At 34.9% G+C, this 25,185-nt stretch overlaps 2 protein-coding genes across 3 annotated transcripts in view; one reads left to right on the top strand and one right to left on the bottom strand.

The window, feature by feature from the left end:
• The window catches only part of LOC136819063 (uncharacterized), a 61,515-nt gene that overhangs the window by 30,461 nt on the left and 5,869 nt on the right, over positions 1-25,185 (top strand). For both annotated transcript variants that reach the window (XM_067075228.1, XM_067075227.1), the window contains exons 5-11: positions 18,850-18,922; positions 19,589-19,753; positions 20,412-20,610; positions 21,598-21,766; positions 22,026-22,262; positions 23,280-23,395; positions 24,014-24,123. In XM_067075228.1, coding sequence (XP_066931329.1) covers positions 18,888-18,922; positions 19,589-19,753; positions 20,412-20,610; positions 21,598-21,766; positions 22,026-22,262; positions 23,280-23,395; positions 24,014-24,123 — 1,031 coding nt within the window. In that variant the 5' untranslated portion in view covers positions 18,850-18,887. The remainder of the gene's footprint in view (positions 1-18,849; positions 18,923-19,588; positions 19,754-20,411; positions 20,611-21,597; positions 21,767-22,025; positions 22,263-23,279; positions 23,396-24,013; positions 24,124-25,185) is intronic.
• Positions 8,259-10,091, bottom strand: LOC136819090 (uncharacterized). The gene has a single exon (XM_067075258.1). The coding sequence runs from the start codon at positions 10,089-10,091 to the stop codon at positions 8,259-8,261; it is 1,833 nt and encodes a 610-aa protein (XP_066931359.1).

The following is a 25,185-nucleotide window of genomic DNA, read 5'->3' as shown; positions in this document are numbered from 1 at the left end:
TAAATGGAGGTGGTGGGTACGGGCTTGAAGTACCAGTGATTTATGATTTCTTTGGCCCACCTAAATTCGTTGAATGGGTCTAGGGAAAATCGGAAATTTTTAGAAATAATTTGAATAATAAGACTAATAAGTGCTTGAAATAAAAATATCTAAAAGAAATTTTTTCGATTTTGGACGTCTGTGACGCGTTTGATATTTAATGTCCGCTAATTGGAGAGCTAAAATAAATAGGGGTTTTGGCCATTTCGTGCGAAAAATTTTGTCCGCTAATCAGAGGGTCCGCTAATTGAGTGTCCGCCTTTTAGAAACTTTTTTATGAGTATTTGACTAGGAAACGGCCGGGGGAAATAAAATTGTCCGATAATCAGAGGTGTCCGCCTTTTAGAGTGTCCGTTTATTAGAGGTTTTACTGTAAAACAAATTTATTTTAAATTGCGGACATAAATTTTGCGAACCGAAATATATGAATTACCTAGAATTTTCGAAAAATAAATCCTGCGAAAATATCTTCTCTAGCTTTTTATTACACATGCCTTCACTTGCCCTAACTAAGCTTTTTCTCATCCTTTTAGGTTAATGGTGGGTAGCGAAAAAAAGTTTTCTTATCTTTAGGCACTAAAAAGGTCTGCGAATCACTACATTTACACTTGCCCGGGCGCTAAGTGGCGTTCTGTGTTGATTGTGGGGGATTGTGGGTAATCGAACGTTCGAACGTTCGAATGTTGTATATCGCCCACATGTGGCGAAACATACTTTCTGTGAAAGAACGTAAACATTTTGGTGGAAATGAAGATTATGAAGTTAATATTTTTCATAATAAACTCAGGTGTCATCAATACTTTTTTCCATGGGTGTTTCATATTGAGTGCTTGAAAGTGGTGAACAAAGGTATCACACAATTCCTTTTATGTAAATTTTGACGAATGGTTGAAGATGTCAAGCATAGATATGTAAAAGCTACGCGCTTTTTTTATCTATGCTTTAAGTTAAGCAAGCCAAGGCGTTTAAGAAAAAACAATCAATCCCAGGGAATAACATCTAAAACGAAAATGGATGTTTGAGAAGATTTCCATTTCAAATTTGCGCGGTAATTTGCCGTTGTATTTAGGAAATATAGCATAGAATACAATTTTGACAATTAGGTTTGAAAAGTACGTGACTTTCATCGATGTAGGCTGTGGCCAGCTCCCTCAAAACGTTTCACTTTTTTTTTTAATGCCGGTGAACAAGCTTTGACCATTGATGTTAGTCAATTTGAGGGTGTTGATTTGGAATTTAAATGTTACCAAGCTTGAAACCCGCAGGTTATGCGTAATTTGCGATTTTTGTGTTTTTAGTCAAAATTGTAAATTGTAAATCCTGAAAATTCGTTGATTTTTTGGGGGTCTTCAAAATCAAAAAAGACCTACACCACGTGATAGAACTCCTCAAACTGAGCAAAAAAATGTATAATATCAAAGTCTCAACTTTTCTAGATCAAAAGTTATGGGCGTTTTTGTGGTAAAAAAGTGCTATAATTTTGCATAAATTATGCACATTGTGGGGAAATTCCCTGTTTTCAATCAATTTTTGACCACAAAATCGTCTAACATTTGCATACATATTATTAAATCAACATGTTCTGCTATTGACTGATTGAGCACTCCAGGTTATATTAACTTTTTTGTGAAAGAAGAAGACGCACTGACTCGCTCCACTCGCTCAGACATCAGAACAGACCTTCAGCGCACATGTGGGTATCTATGTGGTTAAACTCTGTAGGTAAACTGTTGCCAGTACACCAAGAAAGAACATACATGGATTTGGAAGGAAGAATACAACTGTAAGTAAAGTTACCAAATATATTTATATCATTTTATATCGTACTTGACTTTAGCATTGTATAATAAAAACATTTATGTTATGGTTTAAAGTTCTTTGTACTGTATTGAATTATTCCAGCTATCTGTTTTGCCCATGTTGATGCAGAGTTATAAAGGCAGTTTAAAATTTAAGGGGTGGGGCTGGACTTAAAAAATTGTTGGTTTGTCGTCACCCGACCAACCCTACCTTAAAATCTGCCGACCCAAAAATATTTATTGCCATTTTAAAGAAGAAATTTTTTTCCCCTTCAAAAACTTCAAACAATTGAATCAATTAAAACTCGTATCTTGTCTGTCTCAAGCATGAGAATCGTGAATTCCCTGCTAGCTCTTTTGTTTTCCATTCAAAATTACCTAAATGCTAACAAACTGTTTTAACCCTTCCATGGACGAAAATTTCATAAATTGTCAATTTGATAAATAAATTTCCGTCCGACCGACCCACCTCCAAAATCTAGGGTCAGGTGACAGCAAACTAACAATTTTGGTTCAGCCTGGGTTTTTAAAGAAAAATAGGGAGTTAAGTTTTAAAGGGGGGGGGGGGGCTATTATCCAGAAAATGTCAATCTGTCAATCACATTTAACAATGAAATTATTGAGAATGTTTCATTGCTAAACGTCAAGCCAAACACCAAGTGTTTAGTAAGGTAGGTTCACCTATTATGGACACCCTCCCTATTATCCAGACGGTTGTAATCGATAAAATCGATCATCGACTGATCGATTTTATACTAATCAATACTCAACAATTTTTTATCTTTATTATTGCTATTGACTGATTGATCCAATCAAAATGTGATCGATTAGTTATTGATAAATTATTAACTGATGGATGTTGTATATACTGTGAATGGTCCTAAATGTGACAGCCCTGCCTAAATCCGATGGGGTCATTCAAAGATACAAATTAAAATAAAAACAAACCTTTCGCTGTGACAATTATCAATTATCAACGCTCAACTATCTATCAATTTAAATCAATGATCAATTTTATATTAGGATCATCTGGCATAGTTTGAACCCCCCCTTTCTTAAGGGGGGGATGACACCTTCCAAAAAAGTGAAGAAGGGGGGATCAGAAATTTTCACTAAAAAGGGGGGATAGTAAGGAGGGGGGTCGTTGAAGAAGGGGGGGCTTACATATATTGTAGATTATTTTCCAGCTGTTATGAAATTTGGTCTGGATGAAAGGAAGTTCTTTATTTTCACTAAAAGTGGTATATATTTGCCAGACTTAATTTTTCTTTACTGTTTCCCTTCCCTTTTTACCATAAAAAAATTTAGCCCGAAATCCTTGGGGATGGGTATTTCTAAAGGTTGCCAAGAAGGGGTGGATCATTTAAGAAGGGGGGGATCAGACCCCTTTCTGCACTATGTCTGGTATTGTGGACACCCCCATCTAAAAACATTTTTGCCTCTTTACCTTTTATGGACACCCAAGTAAGTAAGTAAGTTTTTCAGGGTGTAGCTCAGCTGTAATCACGAGAAATGATGTATCCATAAATTTACCTTTTATGGACACCCACCTGTTTTTTGACCAATAAAGTGAAAAATATTTGAACTTTTTTGTTATCATTACGTTTCATAATCATTATACGGTTTACATATGGAGTAATCACCCAAGTTGAAGTAATTTAAAAGAAATTTATGGATACATCATTTCTCGTGATTACAGCTGAGCTACACCCTGAAAAAGCTTACTTACTTACTTGTGTTACTTGTGTAGTTGTTTGAGCATCCTGCTTCAGGTAAGGTTCTTGGTGAACCACGCCTCTGTGTGATCAATCTGTCGAGAGAAAAAGAATCTCAGCAGATATTTTTCATGTCAATTATTGAATATGAAATAGCTCTCCTGCACCCAGTATATCCATGGATCTGGGGTTCATCTGGGATAGACTTAAGGTCAGGGGGGGTCAAGCCTCAGGGTACTAAAGCATAGCCGGTGGGGTGGGTGTTTTTCCAAAAAAAAATTTGATAAGTACCCGGGTACTTTTTGGGTGGGTGGGGAGCCAAGTTTGTTTAATCAAACAAGTACCCGGGTACTAATTGGGTGGGTCTTATTTGAATTTTCTTTGTAAAGTAAGTACCTTGACTCAATTTTGGTGAGTACTGGTGAGTAGTTTATTTTGTTTTCAAGATAATTTAAGGGCTTTGAGACTTAAGTATTGCTAAAAACCTGTGACATTTTTTATTCCATCATTGGATGGTTAAAAATAAGTTACTTCTAGCATAAAATTTGACACGAAGAACAGATAAAAACATGATTCTGCCATATAAAAATATTATCGATGAAAAGAAAGTTTTAAATTGTTTTATATTGTTGATGTAATATCAAAATATAAAAAGACCTGCCAAGAAAAAGAAATTTAGGGAAAAGTTTTGAAGTGAAAGTGAAAGCCAAGGTCCTGTTTTGTTTGTTTTGATCGAGCTCCATCTGAGTGTTTCCCATTCCTTCTATTCTATTATGTTTTCACGTGAAATAGTGATGTAATGAACTCCTTCTGAGTGTTTATTTTCACTGATATATTTTCTTGAACACCTAAGTCCTCATTCATTATGATTGCCGAGTAGCTAGTTAAGAAAAAAGAAACAATGTATCACTTGAGAACAAGGTTGATCTCTCAATGTAAACAGAGCACTAAGTACTTTCGAATCATATCATAACAAAACAAAGTGTTCGAACGTTCAAACATTTTGAAATCAAAGGTTGATCTCTCAATGTAAACAGAGCACTAAGTACTTTCGAATCATAACAAAACAAAGTGTTCGAACATTTTGAAATAAAAACAAAGAGAAAAATTTTTATTTGTGGATTGACATACTTTGAAATTGACTTTGGTGGGGCTTTTACTTATTTACTCTGGTTTATACTTTTTATATTTCCAGATATTTCAGAAACTAGATCTTTTGTTAAAACTGTTCTAAGATTTTGAAAGATTGTGAAAAAGTGCTTTTACATTGTTTTCATCTGTTTTCATGTTTAAAAAATAAGGCAATCAATATACCCGAATGTATTACTGTAAATTACGCCTGGCTTATTAGTTGGGCTAATAGTAAAGGAAAATTAAAATTAACAGTTATAAGGGTGGGTTTAATTTTGATGAGTGTAGAATTGAGAAAGATTAATAAGTAATAAATTTATTTTTTGTAGGTATACAGAGGTATAGGGTCTAAGAAGGAAAAGTCCTTAAGTACTCGGGTACTTTTTGGGTTGGTATGGGGTCTAGAAGAGAAAAGTCCTTAAGTACCCGGGTACTTTTTGGGTGGGTATAGGGTCTAGAAGGGAAAAGTCATTAAGTACCCGGGTACTTATTTGGGTAGGTGGTATGGGTCAAAAATTTTTTTAGATAAGTACCCTTTCTAGGCTATGGTTTAGTACCCTGAGGCTTGACCCCCCCCTGTTAAGGTGTGTGTCCAGGGCTCTTTTGAATTTATCGATAGAAATGTTTTTGAGGTTTCTGATGCTCTTTGGCATAGCATTAAAAAAAGTTTTGCACCTTGCACTGCAAGTGTGCTGTCTCTAAATTTTGATGTTTGGTTCTTTGGAATTGACAGTGTACACATCCGGCCCAGCCGGGGGTTTTCAGTGGTTTTGATACCATTTACAGTAGGTACAATCTTTTCCATCACCTTCCAGACATACATTATTCTGTAGCGTTCTCTTCGCCTTTGAAGTGAGTAAATTTTTGTCTGTTTTAGACACTCCCAATAATTGTTTGGGGTGCCATTTATCTTTTGTAAGAAGGACTTTTGAATATCTTCAAGTCTCTGAATGAGCAGGGTGGCCAGCGATACTGGAAATACTTGAAAATACTTGAATATACTGGAAAAAAATATTGGTAAGACTTGATTATACTGGAGTTTTTGAAAAAATGCCCATTTTTCCAGTATATACTTGAAAATGATAAATTGGAATACTTGAAAATACTTGAATTTCTTTTTTCAATCAAATCTTCTATTTCCAGGGCTCTTACAGGCTGTTTTGAAGTATAAATTTTCCAAAATTTTCTATTCGGACCCAACCATGGTGGGTCCTCTTGGTAACAATGTATTGTACCCTATTTGTAAGGTTAGACATTCTTGGTTGGTCTTATTCACTTAACCTATTTGATATGGCTTTTTTTAAAAAGATGAACCTTAATGGGCATACAAAAAATGAAAAAAAGTAAAAGCAGAATCTTAGATATTCTTCAGCTCAAGTTATTTACTGCAAGATAATCCTCATTGAGAATTTCAAAAATCTAGCCTTTGGAGCATACAAAAAATGAAAAAAAGTAAAAGCAGAATCTTAGATATTCTTCAGCTCAAGTTATTTACTGCAAGATAATCCTCATTGAGAATTTCAAAAATCTAGCCTTTGGAGCATACAAAAAATGAAAAAAAGTAAAAGTAGAATCTTAGATATTCTTCAGCTCGAGTTATTTACTGCAAGATAACCCTCATTGAGAATTTAAAAAATCTAGCCTTTGGAGCATGTATTGAAAGAATATATCCAATGTGCACATTTCCACTCTTTCTCTGCCAAATGGATATCTGATATTTGCAAATCAAGCTACTGCTGGAGGAAAATGGAGCCCATGGTAAATGAATTGTGCAGGCTAATGCTAAAGCGGTCAGGGAAAACCTGGAAAAAGGGCTATTTTTAGAAAAAGTCAGGGAAAACATGGAAAAGCCAGGGAATTTTTGTAAAATTCTTCAAAAGTTAGGGAAAAGTCAGGAAATTTCTTTCTAGAGTCCCTTGAAATTGATGGTTTTAGCCAATCTTTGAATCCCTATTTTTCAAAATTTTCTTTGTCGGACCCAACCATGGTGGGTCCTCCAAGTAATCATGAAACTCACTAATATCAGGACACTTGACCTATCTAAAATTGATGGTGATATTTTTGAAAAGTTTGAAAGGTAGTGACATGAAAAGTGCTACATGAAAAGTGCTTGCCAATTTTCTATGTTAAAAACTCTTACTAGAGAATAAACCTTCTGGGAGCAGTGAGCCATAGGGAAATGATTCTAGAAATAAGAAGTTGAAAATTGGGAAAATGTCAATTTTTCAGCAAAGTTTTTGATTTGACTGAATTGACTAAACTCTTAATTACACAGTTTCTTCGTCTGCTTGAACTGGAAATGTCTTAAAAGTCTTGAAGTCTGATATTTGAAGAAAATATTTCTGATAGTCTCTAGAAAACATTCTGGGAATATCGGAACATTTTTTTCTATTACTTAGAATTGCAAAAGAAATTCTACCCACTTCGCTCGCAACCAAATCTTCTGATTTGACAACCTTGCTGCGTAAGCTGTTAGTAATAAAATTCTAGAAATTAGACAACCGCTGTAGTACGCCATGGTGTCATAAATCCACTAGTTTCTAGAGCACATTTTGATCTGTTGTTTAATTTGAGAAAATGTCAAAATAATTCTGGCATCAGTGACATTATTTTGTGCACACAATTTTGTCATAATATTTTTAAGAAAGGGAAGCCCATAAAATTTCTGGCAAATTGAGGATCCGGATATCCCTATTCTAACGAAGCACCATACGTAAAGTTCAAAATATACTTGAAAATAGCAAAGATATACTTGAAAATTATCAAAAATGCTCCAAAAAATACTTGAATATACTTGATTTTCAATGACTAAAATCGCTGGCCACCCTGATGAGACCAACTGCATTTGGGCTCCACAGAACGGAGCAATATTCTAATATTGGTATCACCAATGATTTATATAGTACGATCATACAATTTAAAGATCGTGATGAAAAAGTTCTCAGGATCCAAGATGTTAAGTTTCTAGCCTTTTCGATTAATGCAGTAATTTGCTTCTGAAATGTGCAATTACTGTCCATCAGGATTCCAAGGTCTTTCACAACATCTTTGTTTTCAATCTCAACACCAGACGGTTATGTATAGCTTGTTTGAGCTTTGTTCCATAGCGCAAGAGTTCAAATTTTATATCATTCAGCTTCATATTGTTGTCATCCGTCCATTTATACATTCTATCAAGATCTTTTTGAAGTAGGACAGCATCTTCTAGAGTTTTGACTTCCTTTGTGGCGCGAGTGTCATCAGCGAAGGATTTGAGAAAGCTGTGCACCACTTCCTTTCCTTGTCAATATCCCCAATCAATATGAGGAAAATTAAAGGTCCCAAAACACTACTTTGAGGGACTCCTGAAATGACCTGTTGTGATTCAGAAGTGACACCATTCACTAGCACTGATTGTTTTCTCTCTGTTAGGAAGGACTTAAGCCACTGTAATAATTTTCCATCTATTCCTAGTTTCTTTATTGTTCGTAGGACAATTGAATGGTCTACTTTGTCAAAAGCCTTTGAAAAATCTAGGTACACAACATCCGCATTAGCATCTTCGTCCAATATATTTAGTATCAGGTCATATTGTTCAAAAAAAGTGACTGAAAAGGTGACTCAAACATGAACGCCCGCTTCTGAATCCATGTTGATTGGGATTGAACAGATTATTTTCATCCATGTGCTTTACAATATCAAATATCTTGATGACATGGGATGTTAGGGCTACTGGTCTATAATTTGATGCCAGTGATCTGCTACCTCCTTTGTAGATTGGTGTGATTGTGCATCTTTTAAGTTCGTCTGGGACAATCCCTTTTTCCAAGCTTTGTCTCCAGAGGATACAAAGAGGAATAGAATGTTCTTCTTTGCATTGTTTGAGAAAGGTTTCAGGGAAACCATCGGGACCTGGTGCTGCAGTTTGGGACAGATCGTTGATTGCTTTTATTAAATCGTCTTCTGTAACTTGTAGATCTGAAATGATATCTACGTTGACTTCATCATTTTCACTCTGCATTATATCAAATGGTTTTGGTGCACTGAAGACGGAAACATATTGTCTTGACAGAATTTCAGCCATTTCTTTGCTTCGTTGTGTCAATTCACCATTTGTGTTCAGCAGAGGGCCAATTTTCGTTTTTATCTTTGCTTTCTTTCTCGCATAAGCAAAGAAATATTTTGAGTTTTTCTTTATGGAATTGATTGCTATATTTTCAACATAACACTTGGAATCCCTAAATGATTTTTGTAAGTCCTTTTCAATTGTCAAAAGTTTCTTTGTTATTTTAGTCTTCTTTGATTGGGACGTGCATTTTAAAAATTGCTTTGTAATTTTTCTTCTTCTTTTCGTAAGAGAGCGGCGATATCTTTCAACTTTTGATTTCTTCCTGGTATCTTTGGTTGTTCTGATTGGTATTCGTCCTCTGCATACGTCCAAACATATTTGATTGATACTTTCAAGAATTTCTTGTGGATCATCACTGTTAAGTTTTACATCCCAGTCAATTTGATTCAAATCTTCCTTTAACTTATTCCAATCAATTTCATCTGAGAAGAAATTCAAAGCGTTGAATATGGAACGTGGTTCTGGTTTATCATCATTACTAGCAAAATTTTGAACTTTGAGCCTAGTTGATACCATAACAATACTGTGATGTGAAGTGCTTTGTAACACTGGTAAAATTGAGTAGTCATGTATAAGATCTTCATTATTTGTGAAGACAAGGTGTAGGGTGTTCCCATCTTTGTGTGTGGGTTGATTGACATATTGGGACATGAACAACTCGTTGCAAAATCGATTTAGATCATTCAGCATTGATCTTTCTTCCATAGAGCATCCAGTTTTGGGTAGTCCATCAGGCCATGTTGACTTTGGAAGATTGAAATCGCCACCAAAAATTATGTTTGGGACAGGTTCCAAGGCGGAAAGGGCTTGTTTCGCACCTTTGAGCGGTGTAAGAAGGTCTTTAGCTGTTGATGGATTTCCATTACTCTTGTCGTCAGGCTGTCTATATATTACAAGCATAGCCAAGTTTACAGTCTTTGAGTAAACACAAAGGAGTTGTACACTTGGTGATTTATGGGAGTAGATTATTTCACATGAAGCAGCTATATCATCTCTTATGTAGAAGCAGACTCCTCCAGTTGCTCTCCCTCTTGATTTTTTCTTGCGTGATGAATCACATTTGAACAAAGTATAACCTTCTACTTTTAGTTCTGCATCTTTATGGTTGTTGAGCCATGTTTCTGATAGGCCAACAAACAGTAAACTTTTATGACATATGTTATTTTCGATAAAAGGAACTTTGCTTGGTACAGTTTGCGGGCACAGTCCTTGTACATTAAAAAAAGCAAAGTTGTTGATTATTGGAACTGAATTGGATTGAAGTTTGCTTGGTGAGGAATTTGCCTGATCATCACACATTTTAATCTTAAAGTCTTAAAGGTATTTTTTGCCATAAAGCTCACAATGTAATTCAAATATGTCAACATCAATGATTGTAATGTAGATGCTTTTATCACCGCCACCCTGTTCCCATGGCTCCGACTGGGGTTCTAGGTCCCCCCGCCAAATTAAGGTCCCCCCTGAGAACAAGGTCCCCCCAGCCTGATAAAATTTTAGGTCCCAGTATAGGGGAAAAAATTTATGGCATTCACAAAGCTCTATTTACATGTGTGTACACTTTTAGAGAATGCAATAGAATGTCTTCATTTTTGCATTTTAACCCTTTAAGTGCCACGGTCATTTTTTTGCTAAGCTTTTAAAAGAAAATCGCTGGTTCAAACTTTAAAGGCTTATATCTCCAGATCTAGAAGGAGTTAGAAGCTCGTTTATAGTCCGTTGGATAGCTTAAGAGTCTCCTCTTTCTTTTAGGGGACTTCGGCGCCGCCCGATTTAGGTGCGGACCTGACTGAATGATAGAAAGGTGCCGAGTGGTAAAACTTCAAACTAATTCGCTGGATGACAGAATCAAGTTTCTCAGGGCCAAATTTGGCTTCGCCCTCCTACATAGCCCATGTCTGATATATACGACATTGGCACTTAAAGGGTTCACACTTTGCATGAAAACAAAGGTTTAGAGAAAGTAAAAACCAACAGTAAAGAAAAATATTTAGGAAGTGTTATTTAGCCCCCAGAATTACATAAACTAATGCAGGTCCCCCCCCCCCCAAGATAGAGCTCCCCCCCGCCTGTCAGGAAAAACAAGCAGCTCCCACCTCTTATATGGCAAATTTTAGGTGTAGCTCCCCCCGCTCAGTCGGGGGGGGGGTGCGAGCCATGGTTCCTAATTCCGCCACCACTCTTTGTTGCATCCAGTATCAATTATCTCTCTTTGAGAGCCAAATATAAAAATTTGAACTTTCATATTTCCACTCTCATGTCTCAACAAATTTCTTATTATCGAAAGAAATGGTTCTTTTTATAATAGGGGTGATGGAGTTGGGATTAGGGGGCAGTGATGGGGTGGAGCTGGGGCATCTACCTTTTTTAACATCTGTATAGTTTACTGTATGATTTTTCACCATAATTGGGTGTCTATAATAGTCCTGGGGTGTCCATAATAGGTTAGGGTTAGAGGGTATACTTTAAAGAAGGCAAAATTTTCAATTTTGATCCTTTATATTGTTGCTTATTCCTGTTGTATGATTGTTGAGGTTTGGAATGCTGTTAACCCTTACAGTGCATCTAAAAGATCTTGAAAATCCTACCCATAAGGTCGACAGATGCCGTAGGTCAGACCATCCCCCAGGGATTTTTTTAAATGACCAAAATTTTGCTCACGTTATAATTAATAAAAAAGTCCGAAATGAGTCAGAGCAAATTCTGTGTTAAGGTCAATACACTTCACACTTGTCAATATTATTAAAAAGTCAATATGCAAAAATTGTTACTATAAATAGATCATAAATGTTATTGAGCTAATATTGCTAAATATAAAGTAAAAAATTTAATTTAGATGATGTTCAAATTTGAGAAAGTGCTCCACTCCATTGTTCGATTATTAAGCGATAGCAGATTTAAATTGAATTTTTCAATTGAATTTTCATTCATTTTTTCTCCAAGAGAGTTATAAGATTTCTTCTACAAAGGCCAAGTTTTCCTATTGTTTGCAATATTACCTATGATATTGGAGGCCCCCCAGCGGACCTTCAATTCACGCAATCACGCAAATTGTTTTCCCAAATTCACACATTCATGCAATGTTTTTTCGCAATTCACACAGTTTTTGTTCACGCAAAGCTTTAATTCACGCATTCACGCAGCTTTTCTTTAATTTTCACGCATTCACGCAATTGAAAAAGCCCATTCACGCATTCACGCAAACCGCTGGGGGGGGGCATATTGAGCAAGTGTAAAGGGCCCAAATTAAAATAGATAAATATTCTATATATAACTGAATATAATTTAGATTATTGATAAGTGTAAGGAAGTAATCAATTCTAGATTTATATCCACATAATAGTAACAGGTTTTGAATATTGATTTGATATTGACAAGTGTATCCTTTTTTGTCTTATTTATTTGAAATTCAACGGTTGTAAATGTTATTTTTGTATGGGCTATTGCGAAACAACAATTTTTTCATAGTACAGAAGTGTTAACAAGATGGGGATGGATTAATATTAAAAAAGTTTATGATATTGAAATTTAGAATAGGAATCAAGTTACTATCTGGTACTCAAAACGCTGCAAAGTTTAAAAAAATGTTCTTTCAGTTTCTATTTACTTATCCAATTTTTAAGAATATGAGTTGAAAAGGGAGCCTTTTTCAATTTGATAGATATTCTACTCTATCTGCTATTTTGAAATTATTGGGGGTTACCCCCCCCCCTTCCAAAAATTCATTTGAAATTTCAAACCCCCGTTCAAACAAATTGAAAATTACAACTTTATTCCATATCTGAAGGACCCCCCTCCCCCCCACTTTAAATGGCAACCCCTTCTTAGGAAACTGAAAGCAAAAAGACCCCTCCCCTTACGAAAATCTTTGAAATTCATGACCGCCCCTAGGATAAGAGGGGAGTAGAAAAACTTGGCTGTCATCCGACTCTGTATATAATTGAAATTATTACTAATAGTGACTAATTCTGTTTTCAATATGATAAATATTTGATTTACTATAAGGTTTAAAAAATTTTGAACGATTATTGTCTCATGAAAAGTTTTTGATTATATGGAACTGTCAGGAATCATAATTATAGAATTTCTTATTTTTTAGGATGATTGAATGTTACAAGTTCTGCGTATACGTGCAGCTGTTGTCATTATTCACTGATTGGTGTGATACCATTTACTGTTTTTGAACTAAAGAAGGAACATTCTTTGCGATAGCTCCGATAATTGGATCAAAAACGAGGAGAAATTTTGTTTAGCCAATTATGGATAGTCTTCACGAAGTTTCATTGGAACAATGTCTTCCTTGGTTTAGTATTTTATCTTAAGTGCAGTGGATTCTGGCTTGGAAATGATGTCTATTAGGTTCCCGAGAGTATTTTCTCTGAAACAGAAAGTGACTACATGACATTAACATGATTGCAATGAAAGATCAGCCTTTAAAGTTTGAAACAAACAAGAATAATTTGGCTGTAATTTGGGCACCAAAAAAAGTATTTAATTTCGACCTTCAGTTTTTTTTAATGTGTTATATTTTATTATTTACAACCTATTCTATAATATACAATGTTCTAGGGTTTTTGTTCTCTACCAGTAGATAAGCCTTAAAAAGTACACGCTTTTCGCACTGCTTTTCTATCCTAATGGCACTTTTGCATGCATTGACCAAGTCTAAGAAAATTCAGACTTGTTATATTTCTATCAGCTAAAGGTGATAATGTTTTTTTTTTCATACTAGGCCTTACCTAAAATTGAATTTTTATGTTAGAAAAAGTCTAAATTTCAAAGCTAAAATTACATGGAGGCCAGATGTTTAATCTTTATTTAAATGTATTGGTTGCGATCTTAATCTTAGATGTCAGGATTCTAGAGGACAAAACGCTCAATTTTAACAGCCTTTAAATGTAGTAATTTCGGAAATAACTGTCATTTATAGTGATATAAATTATTAAAAGTTTTTGTATTTTCCTAATCAATAGTCTCCACTATGGAGATTTCCCGTGGATCACAGAGCGCCTAAATATACCATTGTACTTTTTAAGGCTTGTGTTTTTTAAGGCTTGTTAACTGGATTATGCAGTTTTTTTTATCTATTTTGTTTTTACAATACAGATTGAATTTTGGGGTCTAAAGCAAAGGCCTATTGTTAAGAACAATGACGAAATAAGAGTATACTGACCCTCAGCGAAAAAAGACTATTCCTTTAATAAAAAAACATGTACCAGGGGGGGGGGTCAGTACTAAAATGTAAGACATACATGAGTACTAAAAGGATTTTCACTAATTTTTGACATACCCCCACCTATTTATCGAAAATGTTATTTTAGTACATATGTACTAAAATTATTTTGAGCAATTTAACATAGATACCACCCATTTTTTGCCCTTTTACGCCTTTAAATTTACCAAAATGGGGTCATTGTTACAAACCTAGTCGAATTTAGTGCATCAATCTGCAAAATAATATAATTTTATTACTGAACTGTGCTGAATTACTGTACATAAAAATATTTTTAAATATTTAAAAAATTGGAAAAATTCTGAAAGATGTCTGAAGATTTTTCCGAAAATTCCTGAAAAAAAAATGTTAAAAATTGTTAACAAAATGCTCCATTTTGGCTGATTTTAGAACAAAATACTAAGATTTTTCAAAAATTTCTTTAAGGGACCACCCTTTTTGGTATTTTAGTACACATGGTACTAAAATTATTTTTGAGCTTTTTTGCAGTACCCCCCACGTCACTAAATGTCATGATGTTTGAGATTTTAGTACCGACCCCCCCCCCCCTGCATGTACCGCTTTTCATCATTCATTTTTTTGGAATTTTAATTTTAAAACCAACTCGCAGTTTTGATATCTTGATTTTTTAATTTGCAAATCGTAAGTTTACTTGCTTTTAAAAACAGAATAAAATGTCCAAATAATACCATATTGTCATATATTGTTTTCAAGATTTTGGCCATAATACCTTGACTCTGTGATATTGTATACTTGATATTATCCTAGTATTGTAGTTTCGATTGTTGATTTAGTAAGAAGGTAAAAGGTGAAATATAGATTTATAGAAATATAAATTTGAAACATAAAAAAAAACAGAATGATCTTCTATTCTTTTAAAACAATGGCACAGCATGTCAGAAATCATTTTAATGAGTAGCTTGACAATCTTTACAATTTCAAAAAAACTGACCCTTTCAAGGCCTTAAAAGAAATAACATAAGGACTGTTAGCTATAGGTTGTACGGTTACTTGCTGGGGAAAATTATTTTTCTAGGATTTTATTTTGGACAATTTTTTCTGATAAGTTAACCTATTACAAGACTTAGCACTATTTTCAGCTCTACATACCCAAAAATAGATAATTTAAAGCAATAAATGTTTTTTTTTGTACGTCTGATGGTTGCCGTAAGGCATTAAACTTGAAGTGATGTAGTTTTTTTAACAGCGAAATTTGGAAATAAATTTATAATTAAATATTTCCCGTTTTCCAAAAGGGAAATATTTGTTGAAACGGGCTTTCTCCATCTTAATAATTTCCAGTGTCAAAACGCCTTCCGTACGCCCTGACTGACGCCCGTTTTAGCGCCTAAAGAAAATCTACTTTATAAGAATCAAATCAATAACTCTTGATTGAAGGCAATATATTTTTCGGTAATTAGTTATTAGAAAGTAAACAAAGGATGGCGAAAAAGATGAGCATATTTATTTTTATTATAAGCATCTACTTTATAAGAATCAAATCAATAACTCTTGATTGAAGGCAACATGCCTTTCGGTAATTAGTTCTTACAAAGTAAACAAAGGATGGCGAAAAAAATGAGCATATTTATTTTTATTATAAGCATCTACTTCATAAGAATCAAATAAATTTCAGAATTTTTGGCGTTTTCACTGTGATATAATGTGAGCGATAACTTCTCTTTTTGAGATGTGAGCGACCGTCTATCCCATGTCATCTCAAAAGTAAAGTTGAAACCAAGCTTTCTTTCTCCAACTTAATATTTTATCGATAAAACAAATTTAAAATCTACACATGCGTAATTTTGCTTACTTAGGGATATTTCGATAGGAAGCTCTGCGGGGCATTCTTAGCGACAGCTACTTGCTAGTATATGTCAACAATGACCTTAATTTTTGAGGAAATATTTAGTCGCATTTTTGCGAATCTTGTTAAAATTAAAAGCAATATTATTGTTAGGTAGCTATTTTCATAAAAGAGTTATTGCAATTTAAAATCATACTTTTTTAAGATTTGCTATGCTGCCCAAAATAGGCGAAAGAACAGCCTACATTAATTCCCAAAGGTTTTAGCGCGACATACTTTTGGACAAAAAAAGTGTCTGAAGACTTGTAACGCCGAAAACAGCGTTTTTTTTTTCGTTCGCGACAGTTGATTTTAAACACTCCGAAAAGAGCAATGGCGAAATTTTATAACTGTGAAAAATGTTTGGAAAGTTAAAATTTCTCGTATTTGAAACCATAGTACGTATGAAAAAGTTAAATGGACATATTTATGTTAATTTTAAAAATGAGAGGCCAATTCACCCTCACAAGCCAGGGCCGATAAACGATTCTGCGACTTAAAGAGGCCAGTACCGTATACTTTAATGGGATAAACTTTCGCGGGGATTAAATTTCGTGGATTTCGCAGGATTTCGCGGATTTGGGTGTCATCCACGAAAATCCGCGAAATTAAGTCCTAATCGAAATTTGAAAAGGCCTGATCCGCGAAATAAGCAAAACTCAAAATATGTCAAATAAATACTATTTGAATGGTCACTTGCATCAAAGAGGCGCAAATAATGTGTATTTCATCAAAGACTTAGATTTCATCAACCAACATGCAATGATTTGACAGTAAAAGTCACAAAATCGTGAAAATATTGCCACCCAATAGTGCCACCCGCGAAATTAAGTCCCCGCGAAATTTTTGAATTTCACAGATAGTCCCAACCGCGAAATTTAATCCCTGCGAAAGTTTATACCATTAAAGTAATTGGAGGAATCGTTTATCCCCCGTCAACGCGTCCATCAGAATCATCAATAGCGTAAGGGGGCTGCTACTAGATTTGAGCTATTTTCCGCTTTAATTCAAGGGAAGATTTTGTCCGAAATATCTAGAAACGCGTCCGATAGTTTTTTTCCGACGTTTTTTCGCCGAAAAAGTATATTAAGCTAATTAGAGTGCAGCTTTTTCCATCATATCTTGTAAGACTTCAGCCCTAAAAATAATTCAAAAGATGTTTGGAATATTTTCACACTTCCTTGCATAACCTAAAATTAGTTACCCCAGATGACAATTAGCTATTTTGGGGTATATGAAGCTGAAAATAGTGCCAAAAGTATTACAATACTCTTCTGTGCCCAATTGTAGGGGGTAGTAATTGTAGTTGCTCTCACTGGAAGGGTTTCCAAACAGTCAAGTTTAGAAAATTTAAATATTTTTTGAAAAAGAGTACTTTTTAGGTCAAAAGTAAGTAAATAGAGACATTTCTTTCTCCCTGGATTGCTCCAATTACCTTGATCCTTCTCTTAATTGCTGAGCATCAAGCAGATAGGCATCAAGTACTATTTTGAGAATCTTTGGTTTGATCCGGCTGGGGGTTGAACCCACAACCTTGCGAACCGTAGCAGGATGCTCTACCACTGCACTACGGTCGCTATTAGGTCAAAAAATGGTCAAAATTCGGCATTTTTTTCCCCAAAAAATAGAAAATAACCCCTACAAGAAGAGTAGCCCAAATTGTCACAAAAAATTGTACCGTGAATAGACCGAAATCATATATCGACCTGTGCTGACCAGTCGAGATTCTATTCGGCGCGCAACCAAGGCAAAGAAAAGTAACTATAACGACAATCTAAGATCTTGGATTAAGTTCAAAGTTGATATTTTTTTTCTCGCTTCGTTGAAAACCCAACTCGGAAATGTCATCAATGCTTTTTAAAAAGAGTCAGTGATAGATAATCATAACATAAAAATTTGTCTATTATTTCGATTCCATTGAAGTAACATTGCCATGATTAATAGTGTAGTAATTACTGAAACTCATTTCAATTACACTTGGAGGCTTCTGGGGAATTCGTCAATGTTAAACATGTATATTGACACATTCTACTAGTCATTAATATGGTAATATTTGTTCTTCATCTTTGATTCTTTCTACAGTGATTAGACTGACACATGCGCGATAAAATTTCTTTACATGGTCCTCAGAGGTTGATATGTTCTTTTGAAAACTCAACTTCTGATACTCAGGGTAATAAAATTGTGAAATCCCAGAAAAACGCTATCTCACAATAAACAATGGATAAACCTCTTATTTTTTTGGCCTTTTCTTATTTAGCTTTATTATAGTATATTTAATTTCGCAATATCTTAAAAGTTTCATGCGATCTTAAATCTACCGCTAAAACAATTCTTTATGTGCAACGCATGTGTAAGAAACCGAGACTTCATTTTTAACAAAACCGACCAATACTTGTGAATGCCTCTTCACTTATTCACGCTTATTGCGGTGGCAAAAACAAATCAAATATCTGTTAGGGCCAGGGCAAACCATTCCAACATTTCATCCAACATGATTTTCCGATGTTGGATGAAATGTTTGATGGAAAAACTTGCGTTGGATGAAGCGAAAATCAAGGTCGGGGCAAACCAATCCAACATTTCATCCGACATGACTTGGAAAAAAATTAAAATTCAAAAAGTGAAGAAAAAAGTACCACCAAACCAATCCAACACGAAAAATTACACAATTCAATTAGAGAGCTTCTTTGATCTCGACGAATGTGGGATGTTGGATGAAATGTTTGATGGCGATCAAACTTCATCCAACACCGTCCAACACGATTTTTTTCTTCTTTTTTTGAATTTTAATTTTTTTCCAAAAATTTAAATTGACACAAACCGGTCCAACATTTCATCCAACATAAAAAAGGTATGTTGGATGAAATGTTGGATTGGTTTGCCCTGGCATTTAGGTTATATGCTCGGAAAGCTCAAAATCGTTGTTTTTTATTTAAGGACTAAAATTTGATGAGTAATACTTCAACTTTATTTTCTAGAAAACTCACAGTTAACGTCAGAAAATTTAAGATAAGACATGGCAGATGCAAAAGAAGAACAAACGAAAAAAAGGTAAACACTTAAAAACTCGTGAAAAGCTAGACGATAATATCAGGAAAGATTTTTTTTAAATTGTAGGCTTATTTTGGTAAAAATGGTGCTTCAAAAGATTTCGTGTGGATTTAATTTCGTGAATCGACGATCCCAATCGCGAAATTTGATTTTAAAAATTTAAAGATAATTTGAAATTTGAAATTAATATACAAGTACAATTTTACATTCAAAATTTTTACTCCCAATTTTCGTGAAATCGAAAAGAGGTTTTAGTTTGTTCGATTATATTAATACCTTCTATCGCAAATCGTACTTTTAGCGAGCAAGGCATCTTTTCGTGGCTATCGAAAACGTAATTCTTTATTTTTCGTTATCTAGCAAAAATTGGTAAAATCCGCAAAACGCTAAAAGTGAAATTTTGCTCTATCGTTATCTACAAACATGCAGTTACTCCGTGACACTACGATGAGTAACTGCCATTTTGGAAAATTTCTTGTCACACCACCACCACCATTACTTACTCCACTTTGGAGTAAAATTTTTCATAACACTGATTTTTGAAGCCGGATTCTAAAAATTGTTTTTAAGCTCTTTTCCATAATCTCTCTCGTTTAGCTAACTTTTATTATCAGGTAGGTCCAATCAGCATCCAGCTTGTTTGACTTAGACTTTTTTTTTTTTCAGAACAACACTGGAGGTAGAAATCAGAGACAATCGTATGTTTTTGGGGGAGAAGAAGGTGACAAATTGGGCCGTTAAAATTATTGGGGCTGTTTGTTTTAATGGCACGGTAGAAGGCTACATCATAGAACACCCCCCGTGCACTTTATATGATGAATCCAAAAAAAAGTAAGTGCTATTGTTAAGTTTGAATGTGACAACGTTTAGTTTTGAATACCTAAGCTTTTTTGGGCCTACCTCGGCTTTAGAGGAAAACTTCGCCAAGTGACGAAAATTTTACCTGATAAATAGACTAAATTTTAAATCTGTTTTTCCCAAAGATTTTGACTTTTAGCGATTTCATTTGCAAGAGCAACACCACATTAAAAGTCTATTTTATCGATAGAAGGCTTATAATCGTTTTCATTGGCTTGTAAGAAGAGAAAAGGACAAGTACGAGATTCTTCCTAATCACAATATCTTTCAGAATTTTTTCTATCATAGTTTGATAACTAGTATAATAAATAACTATTTTAAAAGTATTTCCGCATCGTGAATAGGCAAATAATAATCGTACAAAGTTCCAGTGGAAAAGGAGCTAAATTGAACTTTCTTTCTGTGAAAAGGCTGGGTAGAATTTTTTGGCCAAGTGACGACATTTTTGGCACAATGATGCAAAACGGCAATATCCAAAATGAAACGGAACCCGATTTTCAAAATTTTTTTTTTTTTTTGAACTTCCTTGAGATTTTATCATTAGTTTTTAACTCTTAATAATAGAAATTAGCTGTTTTCGTGGTAAGAAAACGAATATTAACCGAGTTTACCTGTTTATTAATTTGTACAGACTATGGAGATCCTACTTCACCAATGACAACCTTTCCAGCTACACGGGGATAATGAGTAAAATCGAGTGCAAGTCGTCATTGCAGACGATCCAACACCCCTTCAAATACTGTTCGGACCAGTACCTGTCCGATTATCTATTGAAGATGACGGAGGATTATTTCAATTCGCCAGATTGTGTGCGCTTGAATAAACTTAGTGTAAGTTCAATTTCATACTTTTTACACTGTTCCTGTGTGCTGTAAAATTACTTAAGAGCTCTGACAAAAGTCAGAAAATCGTTTAAGGTATTTAAAGATAAACTTTTTTCTTTAGGTTCCTAGACACTTTTAACCCTTAAAGTGGTACGGTCCTTTTTTCTTTTAAAGCGCTAGTTCAAACTTTAAAAGATTACATTTCCGGATCTAGAAGGAGTTAGAAGCTCCTTCACAGCGCATTGGATAGCTGAGAGTCTCCTCTTTCTTTTGGGTGCCTTCAGCACCGAACAATTTAGGAAGGGCGGGTGAGTGGCGGCTAAGTTAGTGATAGGTTAGGGGAATTAAAGCTGCGCGGACCTGACTGAATGATGGAAAGATGTCCAGTGGTAAAACAGGGCCAAATTTGGAGAGTTTTGGATCACTCGTTGAACAAAAATGGTCGTGGAATCTAATTTCGTTTAATGGGATTTTATAGTAATTCGATGACCTAATTTTGCCTAAAAAGGTCAAATTTAGGGTAAGCAATTATGTAAAGAAAAACCTTAAAAGGGAAGTTATTTTGGCGGGAACTACTTTTGACGAGCTGCAAAAATTTTAAATCTCGGTGAGAAATTATTTTGGCGAATGACAGTGTAAATCTGTTCTATTTTGCCTTATTTGGAGAATTTTTTGTGAAGTCGAGAAATTATTTAAGCAAAATACCAAAAAGTTTAATTTTTGCGAGAACTTATTTTGGCGAGCGAGTAAAAGTTTTAATTTTGGCGGGATAATTTTGGCGAATTTTGTCTAAAGACACAAATATTTTGCTAGTAAACTTCAACACTACCAGCTTGCGAGGGCTTTACTGAGAATTATCTAATATGCCGAAACGAATACAAACCGATCGAGGAGCGGCCGAATCGATATTTCAAGCTGTCTAATATTTTTGAGGGAGGTCAAGTATACCCTATCCGTTTATGTAATAATTAATAAAACGTTTATTATTAACAGCACCAAGGGAAGCAATCAAATGAAGCGTGGGCGTACCTCGTAAAACAAGGATCAACTTTCACCGTCCGTTTTTTTAAAAAAGATGGGCTTACTGTAAAGGAGGTGTCAGAAGAAGAGTCTGGCTATGTTGTTACAGGAAAGACCTTCACACGTCATATCACTTTAAGCGGTATGCTAATGTTATACATTTTATAAATGAAAGGAACAATATGCAATAAAGCTAGCTTGCAAGTCAGCATCGCATGTCATTCATGTAAGATGAAATCATATTCTGTTGAAATAACCGTCCTAGACCACCATCTAAAATTGTCATGTAGTCTGGACGCCTTAATTATCTCATTGGACTAATAATTTATGCAATTGATTAGTCTATCTTTTACTGAGTAATAAAAAGAAAATAATTTAATTTCCTTCCACATTTTCTTTAGAAAACTTGGACGGTGGATTTCACAACCTTATCCATTTTGTTAGAAATAACACCGGTGCTAATTTTCCGGCAGCTGCTCAAATTTTTGGAGCAGCTTTTATGGCGCTGAATTTTCAGTCCATTGTTAAATGCTTTGGGTTTGCACCAATCCCCATTGTCATTGGTTGTCCAGGGGTGACAAAATCAACCATGACAAAGCTAATTTTACGATCAGTGGGAGTAGAAGGAAATGTCTTTGGTAATTTACGTCATAATTTTTTTAGCATTTTTACCAGGGGAGGGTCAGTGTACCAGCTGGTACCAGAAGGTGGCATGTATCCTGGGATGGGTCAGGATGGGTGGGTGTTTGAGAAAAGAATTTGTCATGTACTACCTGTGTACTATAATTTGGGTGTTGGGTCCAAAATCGATTTTGATTTTTACTACCTGTGTACCAAAATAGGGGTGTTGGGCCCAAAACCGATGTTAACAGTATGGAAACAAAAAGTTTCAGAAATTATCTGCTAAAATAGAAATGTAAAGTTGTTCTATTATAAATTGATCAAGCCAAGTTTGTCCAAGATCATTCTTCCAAACTTCTTGAAATGAATTGAAATCCTACCAGATCCCACTGAAATGAAGGTTTATCGAGTCAATGTAAACATTCGAACATTCAAATTCGAACATTCGAACATCAGAGGTGCCAACTCTCACGCATGGGGTGTGAGACTCGCGCATTTCCACATGGTCTCACGCAATTTTTGAAAAGTTTGATTTCTCACGCCTTTTGGATTTTTGAGAAAAACTCTCCTGTTTTTCCGATTTTTGGAAAAACGTTTTCCCGATTTCCCGAGTTTCCGAAAAAAATTTTCCCCGATTTCCCAATTTTTGTAAAAATATGTACCCGATTTTCCGATTTTTTCTAGGTAGTACCCAGTAGTAAATGGGGGGTATGGGGTGGTTTGGGTTTTTTTCCAGGTACTACCCGGTAGTAAATAGGGGGTATGGGGTGGTTTTTGGATTTTTCCATGTAGTATGGTGTATTTCAGGGGTGGGTGGGTGTCAAGTTTTGAAAAATACCTTGTATTACACATACATGCCGCCTTCTAGTACACTGACCCCCCCTGTTTTTACTCATATTCAATATTGATCTAAGGCTTATCGTGACCAAAAAGGTGTTCACCGTCACTCTTGAAAAACCTCCCCTTTATATCACACCTCAAAATTATTATTCAGAAAATAAAAATATATAAGTTCCATATTGTGTATTTTTTAGATCCAACGTATCCATCTTTGGTAGAACTGATATCGGGTTCCCCGATACCACTGTTATGGGAAGATGCAGAAAATTTTTCTGTTCTCGGAGACTTGGTCATGCTGATTTACAATAATGTGAGTTATTTTCAAATTTATTTTTACTACCGTGGACTCTCTCTAATTCGAACTCGAAGGGGAAATCTGATTTATTCGAATTACAGAGAGATTTAAATCATAGTAAGTATTTTCTGAGTTTCTCCGTGACGGGGATCTAGAATTAGTTCAAATTATAGAAATATTCAAATGATAGTCGTTCAAAAAGTCCGAAACGGGAGTTTTGTAATTCTGAATCTAAAGAAAACTCTATCAAGGTCTAATTTCGATTTCCATAATGTTGGTTGACAAAACTTCTATTTTATAAAACTCACAATATATATTCTTAAAAAATTCTTACAATTTAGGCAATTTTCAAATGACCAACATTTTTGAGACTTTTTTTCTGTTTCCAAAGTTGGCCATGCCACAAACCAGCCAACGTTGTTAGCCAACTTGGATGTCAATAGAAATATTGACCGGTCGTGTCTAGACTAGAGCCTACTCTTGGCTTAACTTTGCTTTTTGACAATTTTACCTTACACCTACCGCATATGGTGTGGAATCAGTTCTCATCTATCACGTTACGGAGATTACCTTCATCAGCGTGTCGAAAACCGTCTATAATTTAGCTTATTTATGTTAATCATGTATTTTCAGTCTCAACGATCAAAATGTGATAAAGCAAGCCAGCCTCCACAATCTATGCCAATTTGTACCACCAATGGCTGTTTTTTGAAGAAAATTAACGATCCTGTTAAGTATGACAGGTATGTAGGTTTAGAGGTCAGAAATCTCAAAACATAACTATCTTTCTTTGAGAAAGCTAACTTGCAGCTTTTTATTTGTCCTGCTTCAAACCTGCCGTGTGTGGTTTTGTTACGTTTAGAAGATTTGCTTGTTTTGTCTGGTTTTGATCAAAGTTAAAAAAGTGCAAGTTGTAGTTAAAATTTAAAATACTCACGAAGGAATCTATGCAAACACAATAAATTTTTCAGTTAAAATTTGGTCTTCAATCTAGAAATGGATTTTGGTGTGTATACTGAGCCCTTAGGTCTTTTTGTTACATTTCTCGAATAAGGTTTATTAGTGAGGTCTGGTAACATATAAAAACGTAAAAATACTTCAGATGGTGATAAAAGCATGAAATTTAGCCCAGATGATCCTTAGAGGGTCTGAAACTTAATTTTAAACAGTAACACCAAATTTTGCCACCTGGCCACCTGCCAGATGACGTCATCGGGTGGCTGGCTAAAAATCCCGTAATAACAGAACTAGTTGACCAACCAAATTTGGTGTTTTATACATGAATTCATATCAAAATTTATTGCTCTTTCTGATTCTGATGTTCAAATTGAATCAAAAGCTTTAAATCCTACAGAATACTTAAACTTAGATTTTGAGATTTACAAGGCAAATTAACGCAGTGTTCTCCCTTCAGGAACACAGTGTACAACCGACTAATTTTTTTGGATGTTGTAAGCCTTCCTATGTCGTTTAGACTTAACCATCAGAAGGAATTTCGAATTTTGACATGGATGCATGTATAAAACACCAAATTTGGTCAACTAGTTTTGTTAGTGCGGGCTTTTTAGGTTTTGCCTGGAAAGGCTTATGATGACGTCATCACAAAACTTTCAACCTTCATAACTTTTGATAGGATAATTTTCAGGGCATTTTTAATACCTCGATTTTCTTCAGCATTTCATGCTCTTTCCACTGGACCCAACAGATTTTGAATATTTTCAAAAAAATATTTTTAGCCAGCCACCTGATGACGTCATCTGGCATGTGGCTAGGTGGCAAAATTTGGTGTTACTGTTTAAAATTAA

This window comes from Clytia hemisphaerica, unplaced genomic scaffold (genome assembly GCF_902728285.1).
Source record: "Clytia hemisphaerica strain Z4C2 unplaced genomic scaffold, Clytia hemisphaerica genome assembly, whole genome shotgun sequence".
In the NCBI taxonomy this organism is placed as follows: Eukaryota; Metazoa; Cnidaria; class Hydrozoa; order Leptothecata; family Clytiidae; genus Clytia; species Clytia hemisphaerica.
The sequence above is the reverse complement of the archived record's forward strand: the minus strand, read 5'-3'. Positions and strand labels throughout refer to the sequence as shown.